Below are 19619 nucleotides of genomic sequence, written 5' to 3'. Positions count from 1 at the left end.
TGTGTCACTCCACTTGTCACATCTCACCAACCTGAAAAAGTCCCGTTTATCCCTCCTCTCTGCTTCCTGTTAGCCAACCAATCCGTTATCCATGCTAATATGTTACCCTCTCGTGAATTCTTATTTTGCATCTTAACCTTCGATGTGACAACTTGTCAAATGCCTTCTGGAAATCTAAGTACACCACATCCACAGGTTCCCCTTTATCCAGGTTGCTTGTTATTTCCTCAACAAACTCCAATAGGTTAGTCAAACATGATTTCTCTTTCACAAAGCCATGTTGACTCTGCAGATTGCATTGTGATTTTCTAAGTGCCCCTCTATAACCTCCTTAGAATAGATTCCAGCAATTTCCCTACGACAGATGTGAAGCTATCTGGCCTATAGCTTCCTGCTTTTTCTGTCTCCTTCCTTTCTGCAATAGAGGACTCACATTTGCTATTTGATGGGACCTTTTCAGAATGTAGGGAATTTTGGAAAATTAAAACCAGTGCATCTATTGCCTCAGCAGCCACTCCTTTTGAAGAAAGCTCTAGGGTGAAGTCCATCAGGACCTGGGGACTTGTCAACTTTTAATTCTAATAATTTTCTCAGCCCCCTTTCCCTGGGAATTGTAATAGTTTTAAGTTCCTCCCTCCCTTTCACCTTCTGATTCACAATTACTTCTGGGATGTTATTTGTATCGTCTACAGTGAAGTCAGACGCAAAATATCTGTTCAATGCGTCCGCCATTTCCTTATTTTCCATTATCAATTCCCCATGTATGAAGAAAGAGTTGTCTAAGGCGGGCTGGGAAAATAGACTAAGGGGAAGGTCAGTGGATGAGCAGTGGCGGACATTTAAGCAGATATTTCATAACGCTCAGCAAAAATTTATCCCAGTCAAAAAGAAGGACTCGATGAGAAGGATGGAACCACCCGTGGTTAACAAAGGTGGTCAAGGAGAGTATCCAATCAAAAACTAAGGCATACAAAGTGGTGGAAACTAGTGTTAGGCCAGAAGATTGGAATTTTTTTAGGAGCCAGTAGCCGATGACTAGAAAACTAATAAAGAGGGAGAAAATTCATTATGAAAGTAAATTGACAGGAAATATAAAAACAAACAACAAGAGCTTCTACAGGTATATAAAAAGAAAGAGAGTAGCTAAATTGTGCGTGAGACCCTTGAAGGATGTGACTGGAGAAGTGATAATGGGGAGCAGGGAAATGGCAGATAATTTAAACCAATATTTTGCACCGGTCTTCATGGTGGAGGACACTATAAACACCCCAAAGATATCAGATAAGCAAGGAGCTAATGGGAGGAAAGATCTTGTATCAGTCTCTGTCACAAGGGATTTAATTAGTCAAATTAGTATTTGACAAACTAATGGGACTAAAGACAGACAAGTCACCAGGACCTGATAACCTGCATCCAAGGGCTTTGAAGGAAGTGGCTGCAGAGATAGTGGAGGCATTGGTCGAAATATTCCAGAACTCACTGGATTCCGGGAGGGTCCCAGCAGATTGGGAAACCGCTAATGTGACATCCCTGTTCAAGAAGGGAGGGAGACAAAAAGCAGGAACCTATAGGCCAGTCAGGCTAACATCTGTCATTGGGAAAACGCTAGAGTCCATTATTAAGGAAGAAATAGCAGGACATTTAGAAAAGCTTAACGCAATCAAACAGAATCAACATGGTTTTGTGAAAGGGAAATCATGTTTGACAAATTTGCTAGAGTTCTTTGACTATATAACAAGCAGAGCTGATAAAGGGGAACTGGTAGATGTAGTGTATTTGGATTTCCAGAAGATATTCGATAAGGTGCCACATAAAAGGTTATTGCACAAGCTATTGGGGGTAATGTATTAGCATGGGCTGAGGATTGGTTAACACACAGAAGACAGAGAGTCGGGATTAATGGGTCTTTTTCAGGTTGGAAAGATGTGACTAGTAGAGTGATCCACAAGGATCAGTCCTAGGGCCTCAATTATTGACTTGGAGGAGGGGGCAGAGTGTAATGTATCTAAATTTGCTGGCGTTATAAAAGTAGGTGGGAGGGCATGTTGTGATGAAGACATAAGGAATCTGCAAGGGGATATAGATAAGTTGAGTGAATGGGAAAAACCTTGACAGATGGAGTTTAATGTAGGAAAGCGTGAGGTCATGCACTTTGGTAGGAAAACTCAACAGGCAGACTATTATTTAAATGGAGAGAGACTCCAAAAAAGTGCAGCACAGAGGGATCTGGGTGTTCTTGTACATGAAACACAAAAAGTTAGCATGTAGGTGCAGCAAGTAATTAAGAAGGCAAATGATATTTTTGGCCTGTATTGCTAGGGGTTTGGTGTTTAAAAATAGGGAAGTCTTGTTACAACTGTACAGGGTGTTGGTGAGGCCGCACCTGGAGTACTGTGTACAGTTTTGGTCCCCATATTTAAGAAAGGATATACCGGTATTGGAGGCAGTTCAAAAGAGATTCACTGGGCTGATTCCTGGGATGAAGGGGTTGACTTATCAATAATGGTTAAGCAGGTTAGGCCTTTATTCATTGGAGTTTAGAAGAATGAGGGGTGATTTTATCGAAAAGTAGAAGATTCTGAGGGGGCTTGACAGGGTAGATGTTGAGAAGATGTTTCCACTAGTGGGAGAATCTCAAACTGAGGGGCATAGTTACAGAATAAGGGGACACTCATTTAAAACTGAGATGCGAAGGAATTTCTTCTCTCAGAGGGTAGTGAATGTCTGGAATTCTCTACCTCAGAGAGTTGTGGAGGCCAGATCACTGAAAGTGTTGAACGAGGAGGTAGATAGATTGGTGAGATATCGGGGAGTTGAGGGCTATGAGGAGCTGACAGGAAAGAGGAGTTGAGGCCTGGGGCAGATCAACAATGATCTTATTGAATGCAGGGCAGGCTTGAGGGGCCGAATGGCCTACTCCTGCTCCTATTTCTTATGTTCTTATTCTCACTCTCTGAAAGGACCAACTCTCACTTTACTTACTCTTTGCCTTTAAATACCTGTAGAAACTCTTACTATCTGTTTTTCTATTTCTAGTCCGCTTTCTCTCGTACACTAATGTCTCCCTCCTTATTAACCTTTTAGTCATTCTTTGCTGTCCTTTATATTCTGTCCAATCTCCTGACTTTCTCATCTTTGTGGTAACATAAACTTATTCTATCAATTTGATACTATCTTTAACTCCTTTAGTTAACCATGGATGGTCTATCCTTCCCTGAGAGTCTTTCTTTCTCACTGGAATGTATCTTTTCTGAGTATTCTGAAATATCAGCTTAAATGTCTGCCACTGCATCTCTACTGACCTATCCCTTCACCTAATTTCCCTTTAGTTCACTTTAGGCAGCTCTGTCTTCATGCCTCACAATTGCCCTTATTTAAATTAAAAACACTAGTTTTAGATCCACTCCTGTTTTCCTCAAACTGAAGGTAAAATTCAATCAGGTTATGATCACTATTACCCAGGGGCGCCTTCACGATGAAGCCATTAATTAATCCTATCTCATTGCACATTACCAGGTCTCGTATAGCCTGCTCTCTGGTTAACCCTAGAATGTGCTGCTCTAAGAAACCCCCAAAAACACTCTATGAACTCATCATCCAAGGTTCCCTTTGCCAATCTGATTTTTCCAATCCCTTTGTAGATTAAAATCCACGCATGATTATCACCGTACATTCCTCACAAGCCCCCATTATTTCTTCTTGTATGCCCCATCCTACAGTGTGGGTACTGTTAGGGAGTCTGTAATCACTCCCACAAGTGACTTCTTACCTTTACGATTTCTCATCTCCACACAATCTGATTCTATATCTTGACATCCAGAACTAAGGTCATCTCTCTCCATTGTACCCACATCATCCTTAATTAACAGGACTACCCCTCCGCCTTTTCCTAGCTTCCAGTCCTTCCTAAATGTCATCTACCCTTGAATATTCCGGTCCCAGTCTTTATCATCTTGCAGCCACGTCTCTGTAATGTCTATCAGATTGTACATATTTATTTCTATTTGTGCTGACAATTCATTGGTTTTGTTACAAATGTGACGTGCGTTCAGATACAGAGCCTTTAGTTCTGTCTTTTTACTATTTTTGTAACCTCTAGCCTTATCTGCTGGTGCACTCTTAGGTTTATACACACTGTCCCTTCCTGCCATACTCTGATCATCATTTTCCTTATTCCTACCTGGCTTTCTTGCCTTGCCTTCTCTATTTAATTTATCACATCTTCCCAAACTTGATCCCTCACCCCCATTATTTAGTTTAAAGCCCTCCCTACCACCTTGGTCATGCGACTCACCAGAACACTGATCCCAGCACAGTTCAGGTGAAGACTGTCTCAGTGGTACAGCTCCCGCTTTCCCCAGTACTGGTGCCAGTGTCCCATGAATCAAAACCCATTTCTCCCACACCAATCTTTGAGGCGCTCATTTAACACCCTAATCTGCTTTATCCTACGCCAGTTTGCTGGGGCTGAGGGAGTAATCCAGAGATTATCACATTTGAGGTTCTGCTTTGTAATTTAGCCCCTAGCTGCTCATACTTCCTCAACAGAACCTCTTTCCTCGTCCTATATATGTCGTTCGTACCTATGTGGACCACAACCACTGGATTCACCCTCACCCACTGCAAATTCCTCTCCAGCCCACAGCAAATGCCCCAAACCCTGGCACCAGCCAGGAAACAGAGTCATCTAGATTCCCACTCTCAGCTGCAGAGAATTGTGTCTATCCCCCTGACTATACTGTCCTCAACTTCCACTTCACTCCTACTAACTCTCCTTGCTTGAATGGCTTCCTGTACCACGGGGCCATGGTCAGCTTGCTCATCTACCCTGCAGCCCCCACTTTTGTCCATACAGGGCACAAGAGCCTTGGAGCTGTCAGACAACTGCAAAAGCTGAGGCTCCTCCACTGCTACCTTCTGGTCCCCATACCTGCCTCACTTAGCAGTCACACCCTCCCCTCCCTTGACCACTGACCAAATCAGAAGACCCTAACCTAAGGATGTGACTGCCCCCTGGTATAAAATGTCCAGGTAACTTTCCCCCTCCCTGATACATCACAATGTCTGCAGCTCAGCCTCCAGCCAATAACTCTGAGCCGAAGATCCTCAAGCCTCAGACACTTACTGCAGACGTGTTTGCCCAGGATCACCCTGGTGTCCATGAAAACCCACATTCTGCAGTCACAACACATCACCTGCCCTGCCATCTTTATTATTAACTAATTTATTCTAAATTAATTTATGATTAACAAACACTGCTACTCCCAACAACCTTCACTACTGCTAGTAAACCTTACTACGGCTAATAAAGCCTTATAATTACTAATAAATTACTCGAGTTTTAAAGATAAATGAGCAAAATATTTACCAACCAATCACTTATTGGCTTTCCTGCAATTTCTCTCATAATATGGCCACATTGCTCTGGAGCCACAGTGTCAGGGAGATATAATCATTCTCATCATGTTATTGGAATTTATTGTAAAATAGACTAATAGCAGGATGTGTCTATATGTGTCTATATATAGACACGTAGGGAGAGGATGCAGAATTACTGATGAGGCACTGTCTTCAAACAAGACTAAGCCTGATACTTCCCAATTTGGAGGGGAAGGTGGAGAAAAGTCAAGGGAACCAAAAAGTGACTCATGATTTGCATAGTTGTGAGCGACAATTTACTGTTGGAGAAGCAGTATATGTAAGGAATTTCGGTGGAGGACCAAAGTGGTTACCTGGTAAAGTAAGCTCTGTGACCGGACCATTGTTGTACCATGTGGAAGTGGAAGGCCAGATCACCCATAAGCAAGTGGATCATTTAAGAAGAAGGGAGATACCCCAACAAAATGATGTTCCGCCTGTAACCATTACTGAACCTGTGGTTCCTGTTGAAGTTACTCAACCAAGGACAGACATGCCCGATGTCTCTGTCGGAGTGGACGACACTGAACTGCCTGTGCCTAATGAGGTACCTGATGTTAATGCAGTTCCAGAGAATGTGGTTCCTGATAAAGAATCGGAAGTCGTGGAGCTGCGACATTCCACACGGATCAGGAAACCACCTGAAAGACTGAACCTTTAATTTCATGACCTGTGTAAATATTGTAATGTCATAAGATAAATATCCTTGTGAATACAAAATGTACAGAAAAGTTAAAGGGGGAGGAATGTAGTATTCATAGTAATTATGATAAATGTAGGACTGTAACATTAAGAATAATCCTGTGTTGTAAGATCACATGACCTGTGTAAACCAATGAGTTAACAGCGTGGGGAACATTTGAGGCAAGAGTTCTTTAGCTATGGAGTTTGATGCACACATGTAACTGCTGCTGCTGCCTTGTAAATAAAGTTCAATGTGTCCACCAAGAAAAGCTGCCTAGAAAATCCACCCAATAACATTTTAAAACTCAACAGCTTCATTTAGGACAGGCATCAGGAAGTTCTTATCAGGGCTGGTGGGGACATACACAGGAACACAAACACACGGAGACACACACACAGAAATACACATGCACACTGAGAAGCACACAAAGACACACAAACACACAGACACACACACACACACTGAGAAACACACACACACAAACACACACACACTCTGAGAAACACACACACACACTGAGAACACACACACTGAGAAAAACACACACACACACACACTGAGAACACACACTGAGAAACACACACACACAGAGAAAAATACACACACACAAACACACAGAAAAAAACACACACGCACTGAGAAACACACACACACAAACACACACACACTCTGAGAAACACACACACACACTGAGAAACACACACACACAGACACACAGATACACTGAGAAACGCACACATACACACACACAGACACACTGAGAAACGCACACATACACACACACAGACACACACACTGAGAAACACACAAACACACACACAAACACACACACTGAGAAACGCACACATACACACACACAGACACACACACTGAGAAACACACAAACACACACACACACACACACACAGGCACACACACACACTGAGAAACACACACACACTCGTGCAAGAACATGCACACTCGCATGCTCACACTCACATGAACACTCACACTCACACACACATGAACATGCACACTGACAAGTGCACACACAGATGCACACACTCACACACACATGAATGCTCACAAACACACATACACTTATACACACTCACACTCATATAATCATACACAGTCGCTCCTACAATCCTCACTGATGAAGACACTGGCTCAGAGCTGCCTCCATGTGGAGGAACAGCCTGATCAGGAAAATCCCAGTTTTTGATATTGGAATCCTGTCCCTGGTAAGATCAGTGACACAGCAAAAGCTGCTCCCAGAGTCACTCTCAGAAACCCCTGTTCCAATTTCACAGCTCAAATAAACCCCCACAACCCGAAACAGACATTTCCCATCCAAACTCTTCCTGTTTTCCTCTCTGTGTATTTTAAATGAAACATTCCTGACAATTTTCAGGATTTCAAAATAAAACAGACACAGGAACCTCAATCTAACAGACCCTAGAGAGAGAGAGAGAACAGTTTATCAATCCTGATTTAACTCCTTATTTCCAAAAGGCAATGGGTTTGACATAAACTGATCACATTGTGTGAATTTGTGTGGACACAGTTACATGAAAATGGGATTTATTATGAATAGATCATGATTCTTTTCAAAATTCCCTTACAATAAATGGTGAATGGTTACACGATCCAGTTACCAAACACACACAGTCTGATCCAAACCAGTGATATCAGCAAGAACAGAGCATGAAGAGTGTGGGAATGATTCAATGGCGTGAATGGATTCCATTCCAATCTCCCCCTGGCGATGGGCTTGTGTCTCAGCACCAACACCTTTCACCCTCACAAAACACAGGCACTTTCACCGTGAAGATGTTGTGAATGTTCAGCACAGGAGCTTTCCAATTCCATTCATGTCCCCTCACTCCCACAGTCCTGCTCCATTACAATGAGGGACCTGCAGCAGTTGGAGGACACATTTCATATTATAAAGTCCCAGAGGGGATAAAACTCCCAAACTGCCCCTTCTCCCCCTCACAATCCTCTTCTCCTTCACATTATTTACAGCCACATAATGTTCTGTGTTGGTGATGGGGGTGTAATAAATATTTTCCTGCAGGAACCAGCTCACTGTTTATTCCCCTAAACTAATGTTGATCATCCCCCGGCCTTTTGATGTCCTTCACTCTTGTCCTTTCCCCTCCCCCATAGAACCTGAGGCCTACGCACAGCCCCCAGTGACCGAGCAGGAAGGAAGGCATGACCACAGACTTCTCCACAAGTGTCAATAAGGCCCCCGTCCAAAACAACTCTCTGGATGGAGAAGCTACACTTGCAGATGAGAGGCCTCTGTTATCAGGGATGTAGAGGAAGCTGCTACTCGCTCCGATTTCTCTCAATGGTTTCTTTTCAAACACTGCTCAGGCAGTTAGCTGACATGGTGAAGTGTGGGAGGATGAGGGGAGACCATGTCCAGGACATTAGAAAGAAAACCATTGTCAAACTGGTGTGTGCGGCTGTAACTGGACTGATGTGAGTGACAGACGTGGGCTCAGTCCTCCGAGCACGGTCAGTGATTTAATATACAACAGCATAACCTGTGTATATCAGGGATTTACCACAGCGCTGCCTGAACTGGCTCAGGGTCAGCAGCATAATGACCGGTCCCAATGTGGTCTCCTCCCAACAACAACAACAACAACAACAACAACAACAACAACAAAAATACCTGGAAAAACTCAGCAGGCCTGACAACATCTACGGAGAGGAACACAGTTAACGTTTCGAGTCCGTATGACTCTTCAACAGGACTAAAGAGAAATAGGAATGAGGTGAAATATAAGCTGGTTGAGGGGGGGTGGGACAGGTAGAGCTGGATAGAGGGCCAGTGATAGGTGGAGGCAAAAAAGAGACTGCCAAAGATGTCATAGACAACAGGACAAAGAGGTGTTGAAGGTGGTGATATTATCTAAGGAATGTGCTAATTAAGGGTAGAAAGCAGGACAAACAAGGTACAGATATCCCTAGTGGGGGTGGGGTGGGGGGAAGGAATCAAAATAGGCTAAAAGGTAGAGATAAAACAATGGATGGAAATACATTTAAAAATAATGGAAATAGGTGGGAAAAGAAAAATATATTTAAAAAATATAAATAATTAGAAAAAGGGGGATCGGAAAGGGGGTGAGGATGGAGGAGAGAGTTCATGATCTAAAATTGTTGAACTCAATATTCAGTCCGGAAGGCTGTAAAGTACCTAGTCGGAAGATGAGGTGCTGTTCCTCCAGTTTGCATTGAGCTTCACTGGAACAATGCAGCAAGCCAAGGATGGACATGTGGGCATGAGAGCAGGGTGGAGTGTTGAAATGGCAAGCGACAGGGAGGTCTGGGTAATGCTTGCGGACAGACCGAAGGTGTTCTGCAAAGCGGTCACCCAGTCTGTGTTTGGTCTCTCCAATGTAGAGGAAACTGCATTGGGAGCAGCGAATGCAGTAGACTAAGTTGAGGGAAGTGCAAGTGAAATGCTGCTTCACTTGAAAGGAGTGTTTGGGCCCTTGGACGGTGAGGAGAGGGGAAGTAAAGGGGCAGGTGTTGCACCTTCTGCGGTTGCATGGGAAGGTGCCGTGGGAAGGGGTTGAGGGGTAGGGGGTGATGGAGGAGTGGACCAGGGTGTCCCAGAGGGAACGATCCCAGCGGAATGCCGCCAGGGAGGGTGAAGGGAAGATGTGTTTGGTGGTGGCATCATGCTGGAGTTGGCGGAAATGGCGGAGGATGATCCTTTGAATGCGGAGGCTGGTGGGGTGATAAGTGAGGACAAGGGGGAACCTATCATGGCTCTGAGATGGAGAGGAAGATGTGAGGGCAGAGGCGCGGGAGATGGGCTGGACCCGGTTGAGGGCCCTGCCAACCACATCTCCCGTGCATCCTGGTTCACTCTATCACCCCCTACACCTCAACCCCCTCCCACAGCACCTTCCCATGCAACCACAGAAGGTGCAACACCTGCCCCTTTACTTCCCCTCTCCTCACCGTCCAAGGGCCCAAACACTCCTTTCAAGTGAAGAAGCATTTCACTTGCACTTCCCTCAATTTAGTCTACTGCATTCGCTGCTCCCAATGCGGTCTCCTCTACATTGGAGAGACCAAACGCAGACTGGGTGACCGCTTTGCAGAACACCTTCGGTCTGTCCGCAAGCATTACCCAGACCTCCCTGTCGCTTGCCATTTCAACACTCCACCCTGCTCTCATGCCCACATGTCCATCCTTGGCCTGCTGCATTGTTCCAGTGAAGCTCAACGCAAACTGGAGGAACAGCACCTCATCTTCCGACTAGGCACTTTACAGCCTTCCGGACTGAATATTGAGTTCAACAATTTTAGATCATGAACTCTCTCCTCCATCCCCACCCCCTTTCCGATCTCCTTTTTTCCAATAATTTATAATTTTTAAAATATATTTTTTAAAATATATTTTTCTTTTCCCACCTATTTCCATTATTTTTAAATGTATTTCCATCCATTGTTTTATCTCTACCATTTAGCCTATTTCGATCCCTTCACCCCACCCCCACCAGGGCTATCTGTACCTTGCTTGTCCTGCTTTCTACCCTTAATTAGCACATTCCTTAGATAATATCACCACCTTCGACACCTCTTTGTCCTTTTGTCTGTGACATCTTTTGGTTATCTCCACCTATCACTGGCCCTCTATCCAGCTCTACCTGTCCCACCCCCCCTCAACCAGCTTATATTTCACCTCTTTTCTATTTTTCCTTAGTTCTGTTGAAGAGTCATACGGACTCGAAACGTTAACTGTGTTCCTCTCCGCAGATGCTGTCAGACCTGCTGAGTTTTTCCAGGTATTTTTGTTTTTGTTTCAGATTTCCAGCATCTGCAGTATTTTGCTTTGAACAACAACAACAACTTGTACTGACGCAGCATTCCCGAATAAATCATCCCAAGGATTTGAATCAGACTGAAGGCATGCTGGGTATTTACAATACTCGGCTAACCAATCACAGCTTGGATATCATTGTTCCTGAGCTTGTCCAGAAACTTTAATCTGTACCCGGACCATTGTAATCCTGGAATATAAGAGGGAATTGTTACAGGCATACAGACTGACAGGCCAATCAGTCTAACCTCAGTGGAGGGGAAACTATTGGAAGCAATTCTGAGGGACAGAATTAACCTACACTTGGAGAGGCAGGGATTAGTCAGGGACAGTCAGCACGGTTTTATTAAGGGGAGGTCATGTCTGACCAATTTGATTGAATTTTCGAAGAGGTGACCAGGTGTGTAGATGAGGGCAATGTATTTGATGTAGTCGACTTGGACTTCAGCAAGGCTTTTGATAAGGTCCCATATGGGAGATTGATAACGAAGAGCCCATGGGATCCAATGCAATTTGGCAAATTGGATCCAGAATTGGCTGAGTGGCTGGAAGCAGAGGGTGATGGTCGCGGGGTGTTTTTGTGACTGGATGCCTGTGTCCAGTGGGGTTCCACAGGGATCAGTGTTGGGTCCCTTGCTGTTTGTGATATATCTAAACAGTTTAGACTTGAATGTAGGGGGGTTGATCATTAAGTTTGCGGGTGACACGAACATTGGTGGGGTGGTAAACAGCGAGGAGGATAAACTTAGATTACAGGAGGATATAGATGGGCTGGTAAGATGGGCTGATCAGTGGCAAATGGAATGTAATACGGATAAGTGTGAGGTGATGCACTTGGGCAGGACAAACAAGGCACGGGAATACACTATGAATGGGAAGTACTGAGGATCAGAGGGGCCTTGTTGTGCATGTCCACCGGTCCCTTAAGGTAGCGGGACAGGTCGATCAGGTGGTTGAGAAGGTATATGGGATACTTAACTTTATTAGCAGAGGCATTGAATATAAGAGCAGGGAGGTTATGCTGGAACTGTATAAAATGCTGGTTAGGCCACAGGTAGAGTATTGCGTGCATTTCTGGAATCTGCATTATAGGAAGGATGTGATTGCACTAGAGAGAGTGCAGAGGAGATTTACCAGGATGTTGCCTGGGCTGGGGAGTTTTAGTGATGAGGAGAGATTGGATAGACTGGGGTTATTTTCCCTGGAGCAGAGGAGATTGAGGGGGTACATGATTGAGGTGTATAAAATTATGAGGGGCATAGATAGGGTAGACAGGAAGGAACTTTTCCCCTTGGTGAAGGGATCAATAACCAGGGGGCATAGATTTAAGGTAAGGGACAGGAGGTTTAGAGGGGATGTGAGGAAGAATGATTTCACCCAGAGGGTGGTGGGAATCTGGAACACACTGCCTGAAAGGGTGGTAGAGGCAGAAACCCTCATAACATTTAAGAAGTATTTGGATGTGCACTTGCGATGCCATGGCACACAAGGCTATGGGCCTAGTGCTGGAAAATGGGATTAGAATAGTTAGGTACTTGTTTGATGGGCGCAGACTCGATGGGCCGAAGGGCCTTTTTCTGAGCTGTAGACCTCTATGACTCTATGGAATTAGGAAACAGACTCTGTCAGATCACAAGAGAAGATGAACAACACACATGGAGGGGTTGTGATTCGGTTTTGGGGGTGTTCATGCCCGTGTGTCTCTGGGTCTCTGACACCACAAAGAGGGAGGGAACCCACACAAGACAGGGTGAATCAGCTCAATGCCAGTGTTACCCACAGTAAACACAATGGGATACGCTCCTCACTGGGGGTATCTACAACTGCTGTGGAATATCAAATGGGTAACAAATCATGTTGGTGTAAACATCACTGAGGGTTGAATTTAATCTGGATCGATGGCCGAGTGGGGACAGACTCTGTCTGATGTGGTGCTGAGGGACACAGGCCCAGAGTGACCAGATTCAATGATTGGTCTCTGCTCAGTCAACTGATCTCGGCTCCAAAGACATGTGAAGAGTGAGAATTGGTATCTTCATTCCTGGGCTGTGCTGGGATTGGGAACAACCAGGATTCCCGATCTGCTGATCCCATGTTGTGTGTGTATGATTTAAATCCGTGTGTGTTTGTTCCCATGTCGCTGGTCGGCAGTGAAATGGCTGATCCACGGTCACTGTCTACACTCAGACATGGACAACAGGCACAGCAGGGTCACAGGTCAGCTGCTGGTCACCATGGAGACAAAGCCCAACAGGGAATGAGCACAGGAGAGGAAAGGAAAGGGAGCAGATGGAAATGGATCTGGAAAAGACCGAGGAAGATTGTTAGCCCAACAATCAGGTCCTGCTTTACATTAAACCCACTGGCACAGCAACACGTCAAGGGCAAAAGCAGAGTTTCTGGAGATAATATTTGATGCAGGAAATGGTGTAAATAATGCCACCATTCCCATTAGGGAATAATTCCGGAGTTATTCCCAGTGGACTGAGTGTGACTCTGTTCAAATTACAGATGACCATTCCCTCTCCTCTATCAGTCCATCATTTCATATTCTGAGCAATAATCTCTGATCTCACCAAATCTAAACACGATGATGACATTTGGAGGAAGCTTTGCCCATTTTAAAGCCCACTTGGCAGCAGCTTCCCCTGCCCAGGATCACCAAACACAGCAAATATGAGTCAGTGTTTGAATGTGGTGGAGCTGCAGGATATAAAGAGTGAACTCTGCGAGGAAAAGGCAGAGCAAGAGAGAGAAACAGCTCCTTCACTCTGAGAAAGCAGCCGGCTACTCCCACAAGAGGCAGAATGAAATCCTTCCTCCTCACCATAGCTGCAGTACAGATCCTCCACTGCTCAGGTAGGTACTGGAGGGAGAGGGACACCTCATAAAGCAGCCACTTATTGGCAGTGAGATTCACTCACTGAGATCTTACCCCTGTGGAAAAAGAATTCACTGAAGGATGCGGCAGAGTTTTGGACAACTTTCCTTTTCTCTCTCCAGGAATACCGAGCCCGAAGGATGCTCTGAGAGCGTCAGTTATAAAACTGAACAGAATCACCGAGACCACCAATCTGTGTGGGATAACCAGGAGAAGAGTGAAGGATGTAAGTGTGTCCTGGTCTCAGTGTGTTTCACTGTCTAAAGTCTACCAGAATATTCCTGAGTGCAGTTAGACAGGGATTATTAAACAGGAGCAGAATATTCCATTCCACTCACACTGATGGGGGAATCAGCCCTGAGTAAGAACACTAGATACAGTCAGTCACTAATGACCTGTTTTCCTCTCATTAGATTAATCACACAGGAAAATTGTCCTACAAGGTGGATTTAACATTCTCTGTGAAAGAAACTGTCTGCTCCAAGAATTCCGGACTGGAATTTGATGATCCCAGCTGTCGCTTCCGTTCCAAAAAGACTGCGGTGAGTCCGGAGTTATACTGTCACATCAAACCCCCATGTGTACGGGGTTATACCATAGAAACTCCCTGTGTCAGTGCTGAGCTGCTAGTGATAAATTTGTTAAAAAGGGATTAGATTATAAGAGTAAAGAAACTTAATACAATTAAACAGGGCACTGTGAGGACACTCCTGGAATACCGTGTGCAGTTTTGGTCACCTAACCTCAGGAAGGATGTACTTGCCCAACAGAGTCTGTAACAAAGGATCACAAGACTGGGAATGAGAATGTTGTCCGAGGGAGAGAGATGGAGTAGACGAGACCTATATTCCCAGGAGAATGAGAGGCGATCGAATTGACAGTTCGAATTCTAAAAGGGACGTATTTGACAGGGTAAATGCTGAAAAATGTTTCCCTAGTAGAAGAATCTAGAACACAGGACAACAGTCTCAGGATAAGGGGTCTTCTATAGTACACAGTTAAGGAGAAACTTCTTCACTCAAAGTGTGGTGAATCTTTGGAATTCTCTACCCCAGAGAGCTGTGTATATTCAAGACAGAGGTCGGTAGATTTTTGGGCGCTGAGGGAGTTAAGGGATACGGGATAGGGTGAGAAGGTGAATTGAGGTCGAAGATCAGCCATGATCGTATTGAATGTTGGAGCAGGTTGGAGGGGGCTGAATGACCCACATCAGCTCCTATTTCTGATGTAGCTATTCGATAATTGAAAAGAATTGTGCTTTATTTTGGCAGGAGAAAGGTTGGTGCAGAAGCCGGGTGGAATATTTTGCTGATGAGGTTTTAGACGTTGATGTGCAGTGTCGAGGTTTGAAGACAGTCGACAGCAACAGTGACTCATCAGAGTCGAGTAAAAACAGGATTGAGGTAACATCACAATTCCCCACATCCACACAATGGGATTTCTAACATTCAGGTTATTTATAAGATGTCTCATTGGTCACTGTGCTAACCATAGAAATATTCATATTTTATTCCAGGTCGAAACCAAATCGAAAGAGAGGTCAATCGAGGAATCACCAGATGTGAGTATAAACTGGGATTTCTGACAGATTATTATCATGTTGATCAGAAATATCAACAAGAACATTTAAAATCCAGGATGTAACTGTGTCAGGGTGGAGTGAGAGACAGAAATTTATTTTAATCTGAGATACTGGGGGAGGGGGATCCTGAGGCTGAGGATGAATTATTGGCACTTCCTTATGGAATGAGGGGAACTGCAGATTCAGCACAATAAATCCCAATGGATGGAGAATCTCAGTCTCCATGAGTTTCTCCATCGAGCCCATAGCCCCACTGTCCCAGGGCTGCAGTGATTATCACTGTGGTGGAGAACAGGAGATGTTTGGTGAGGATTTCCCCACTCCAACACTGAGTCACTGAATCCCAACTCAGAATTATCCCAAATTCATGATTCCTCATCTATTATTTAATGTTTATATCTTTGGACTGTAAGGTTTTTAAATTATTTATAAAATGTCTCATTAATCCCCTTTTCTGAATGTAGAAATGTTAATATTTTATTCCAGGTGGGAAGCAAGTCAATAGAATCTTCACTTGAGGAGTCTCGGAATGTGAGTATAATCTGAGATTTGGTGTCAGATGTTTATCAACTACAATAAACTGTTAAAACCCGGATTCAGCTGCATCACACCAGAGTCTGGGTCAGCACCATGTTCTCATTTAATTAAATGTATGTCTGGAGCTGAGACATTTAAAGGATTCACATTTCCTCATTTATGGTTTTAATTATCAATGGGTTAAAGATAATTTCAATGCTCAATATTCGTTATAAATTGTCTCATTGATTCCGTGACAAAAAAATAAATCTGAGTATTTTAATACAGGTGAAAAGCAAGTCAGCAGAAAGATCGCTTGATGTGTCTTCATACGTGAGTATAAACTGGGACTGTGTGTCCGAGAGTTGCCTCTTGACCATCAACAACAATTAAACATTGACCTCAGATTGAACTCAGTCCATCTGAAAATGACCGTCTGTTGATTCTGTTCATTCCAGGAAGACAATGATGATTCAAGAGCCCGACACTAACCATGAATGAAACTTCTGAAAGACCGAGCTTGGTGTGAACACAAGAAAACCTCATTCTGATTCAAGAAGATGTTATCACTTGTACTTTACTTGATCATATATCAGGGCGGGAGTGGCCTGGGGTTCCTGACTGTATATTTTACTGTAACTGGGAGATTCTGTAGTTTGTAAATGTTCTGTCCTTTGGTGTGTGTTGTTGTCTTGTATTCTGTGGATCACATTAAAAGTGTAAAGAGAATATTCCCTGATGTTCTCCGAATGTTGTTTCTCATGTCACTGGTGGGATGGGTGTTCAGACAGACACAGCTCTCGAACCAGCCTGTAAATCATCAATAACAGGGCAGGAGTTTACCTCGTGTGGGTGGGCGGGCCCGTGCCCGACCCGAATCGACCTGCAATAGCGCCAGATGGTGCCAGGCGGGTGTCCTGATGTCATCCTGCACACTCGCAATCGTGAAGTCAGCGGGCACACGGGTATCAGAGCCGTGCCCGCCCACAATTAAGAGGCCGCTTAATGTCATTAAAAAGACAATGGTTTGTGATTTTCCATCACCCACACGATTTCACATTCACCGCACGGGCAGGCGGGCAGATCACTTTTAATGAAACCGCACAAGGGCAGAATAAACCTTGTCAGCAGCATTGCCAGTGTGAGGAGTCAGGAGTTTGGGAGATAGTTTGCTGCTGGCTGCTTATTGGAACTTGGCAGCTTCATCTCTGTTCGGGATTTCATTCCTCGCTTTTCCAGGCTTCATTTCAGGACTCGTTGCTGTCTCCACGGCCCCCAGAGGGTTCAGACCGTGTGGACCCCTCCAGGTATCAGACAGCCTTCCCTTACCCTGGGAATGGGGATTGTGGTCTCCGCTGTGGGTACCTCCTCTGAGGAGGAAGAGAGGGGCAGAAGGGAGAGGAGGCCGGGTGTCCCAATGCAGCCTCCAGGGGAGGGACCTGTGGGAGGAGAGGCGCAGGCACAAGGGGCCCAGGGACAGCAGGAAGTCCAAGGCGGAAGGGAACACAGAAGCCGCCACTATCCTGCTGCCAGGGTTTACAGGTGGCGATGCAGCTACCTCAATATGTTCGAGGTGCAATGCCGAAGGAGGCTCCGACTCTCAAGGGAGACAGTGACCTCCACCCATCAGAGGATCGGTCCTGAGGTCAGCTCCAACAGTGTGGGTGGACACCCCATGCCAGTGGCGCTGAAGATCACAGTGGCCTCAACTTCTATACCTCTGGCTCTTTCACTGAGGATTGCACAATGTTCAGCACCATTCGCGACTCCTCAGATACTGAAGCAGTCCATGTCCAAATGCAGCAAGACCTGGACAATATCCAGACTTGGGCTGACAAGTGGCCAGTATCTTTCATGCCACGCAAATGCCTGGTAATGACCATCTCTGTTATGTCCCTTCTATTGGGCTGCTTTGCTCAGTGAACACAGTTGCACGCCTATCTACTGATGAATGAGTTAGGAATCAAGATGATGTAGATGAAGAGTCTGTTGTAAAATGAAGCAGATGCTGTTTAGGATCTGGGCATAAGAGGAGCGATAAGAACAGAAACTACACTTGATCTTAGCCAAAAGGCTGAGAAGCGATAACCCATAAACTGCCGTCTACCCAAACCGTCTTCTTCGGCCTCCGACTTCACCGTCTGTCTTGCTGCGCGTGGCCGAATGTGGGCTGGAGGCTGGACAAACAGCACTGAGCATCAGGCCATTTCCTCCTGGACATGATATCCATGAAGCAGCGCCCGCAAAATCCCAAAATCCAACAGGGATCATCGTCCAGACACCGGACTCCGACCTGACAAACAGCGCAAGGACACACCAGCATCAAGCCTGCAGTTGTAACAAATTCCAAAAGGGGGCATCACTCAGCCTGGAATCTGTCCACCCTCACAGCAAAAGCTCAGATCAGCAAAATCAATGATGGAACGGAAAAGAAAGCTCTGATTTAATTTGTCTTTTTTTCAATTTCCCTTTCCCCCTGTGGAGGGGAATAGTGCACCATTCCTGAAGACACGGCAATATCAGGTTGATGCTTGGAGTAGAATGGGCAAGCCTCTATTCCATCTCCCTGGACCAAAAATCAATTTAATATTTGGCCCCCAAATAGGGGACAGATCAGATATTAAACTGATAAGATCAGAAACTACTTTTTTTTTGCAAAAAATATACTTTATTCATAAAATATCTTCAACCACATTCCAAATCATTTCAAAATCACCTTTACAAAGGTACAATCATGTTCAACTTTTACAACCTGGATCACCAGGTGCATCAGTACAAACAATGAATATTACAATCATTTGCAGACATTCATGTTGAGCTGTACAGCCCGAGGGGATTTAAACAGTTCCCAGTCCCTCGGTGCCCTGTGGCAGAAAGGTCTTAGACAGAGACCCTTCCCCATTGCGCCTTTGCAGCAGCTGCCCCAAGCTTTAGTGCGTCCCTCAGCACGTAGTCCTGGACTTTGGAATGTGCCAGTCTGCAACACTCGGTCGGGGACAACTCTTTGCGCTGGAAGACCAACAAGTTTCGGGCAGACCAAAGAGCGTCCTTCACCGAGTTGATGATCCTCCAGCTGCAGTTGATGTTTGTCTCGGTGTGTGTCCCTGGGAACAGCCCGTAGAGCACAGAGTCCTGTGTCACAGAACTGCTCGGGACGAACCTCGACAGAAACCACTGCATCTCTCTCCAGACCTTCTTTGCAAAGGCACAATCCACAAGGAGGTGAACAACGGTCTCTTCCCCACCACAGCCACCTCGAGGGCAACGTGCCGAGGGGGTGAGACTCCTGGCGTGCAGGAAGGATCTGATGGTGAGGGCCTTTCTCACCACCAGCCAAGCTACGTCTTGGTGCTTGTTGGAAAGTTAAGGCGATGAGGCATTCTGCCAAATGACTTTGACAGTATGCTCGGGGAACCATCCCACAGGATCCACCCTCTCCTTTTCCCTCAGGGCCTCGAAGACTTTACGTGCCGACCACTGCCTGATGGACTTGTGGTCAAAGGTGTTTCTCTGCATAAATTTTCCCATGAGGGACAGGTGGTACGGCACGGTCCAACTACTTGGAGCGTTCCGCGGCAGCGTGGCCAGACCCATCCTTCACAACACCGGGGAGAGGTAGAACCTCAGCACGTAGTGACACTTGGTGTTTGCGTACTGAGGGTCTACGCACCGCTTGATGCAGCCACACACAAAGGTGGCCATCAGC

At 45.3% G+C, this 19619-nt stretch overlaps 1 protein-coding gene and 2 pseudogenes across 1 annotated transcript; 1 reads left to right on the top strand and 2 right to left on the bottom strand.

Moving 5' to 3' along the window:
• The first annotated feature begins 13623 nt into the window (after positions 1–13623).
• On the top strand, positions 13624–15943 carry LOC144686948 (secreted phosphoprotein 24-like). Its single transcript, XM_078552793.1, has 6 exons — positions 13624–13793; positions 13938–14041; positions 14229–14357; positions 15087–15218; positions 15332–15376; positions 15884–15943. Exons 1-6 carry the CDS (start codon positions 13742–13744, stop codon positions 15941–15943), a joined length of 522 nt encoding a protein of 173 aa, XP_078408919.1. The 5' UTR covers positions 13624–13741.
• Positions 15944–17892: 1949 nt separating this feature from the next.
• On the bottom strand, positions 17893–17999 carry LOC144686994 (U2 spliceosomal RNA; annotated as a pseudogene).
• Positions 18000–18399: 400 nt separating this feature from the next.
• LOC144686993 (U2 spliceosomal RNA) lies at positions 18400–18578 on the bottom strand (annotated as a pseudogene).
• Positions 18579–19619: the final 1041 nt, after the last annotated feature.

This window comes from Cetorhinus maximus, chromosome 11, assembly GCF_964194155.1.
Source record: "Cetorhinus maximus chromosome 11, sCetMax3.hap1.1, whole genome shotgun sequence".
In the NCBI taxonomy this organism is placed as follows: Eukaryota; Metazoa; Chordata; class Chondrichthyes; order Lamniformes; family Cetorhinidae; genus Cetorhinus; species Cetorhinus maximus.
This window is presented reverse-complemented; position numbering and strand designations above follow the sequence as displayed.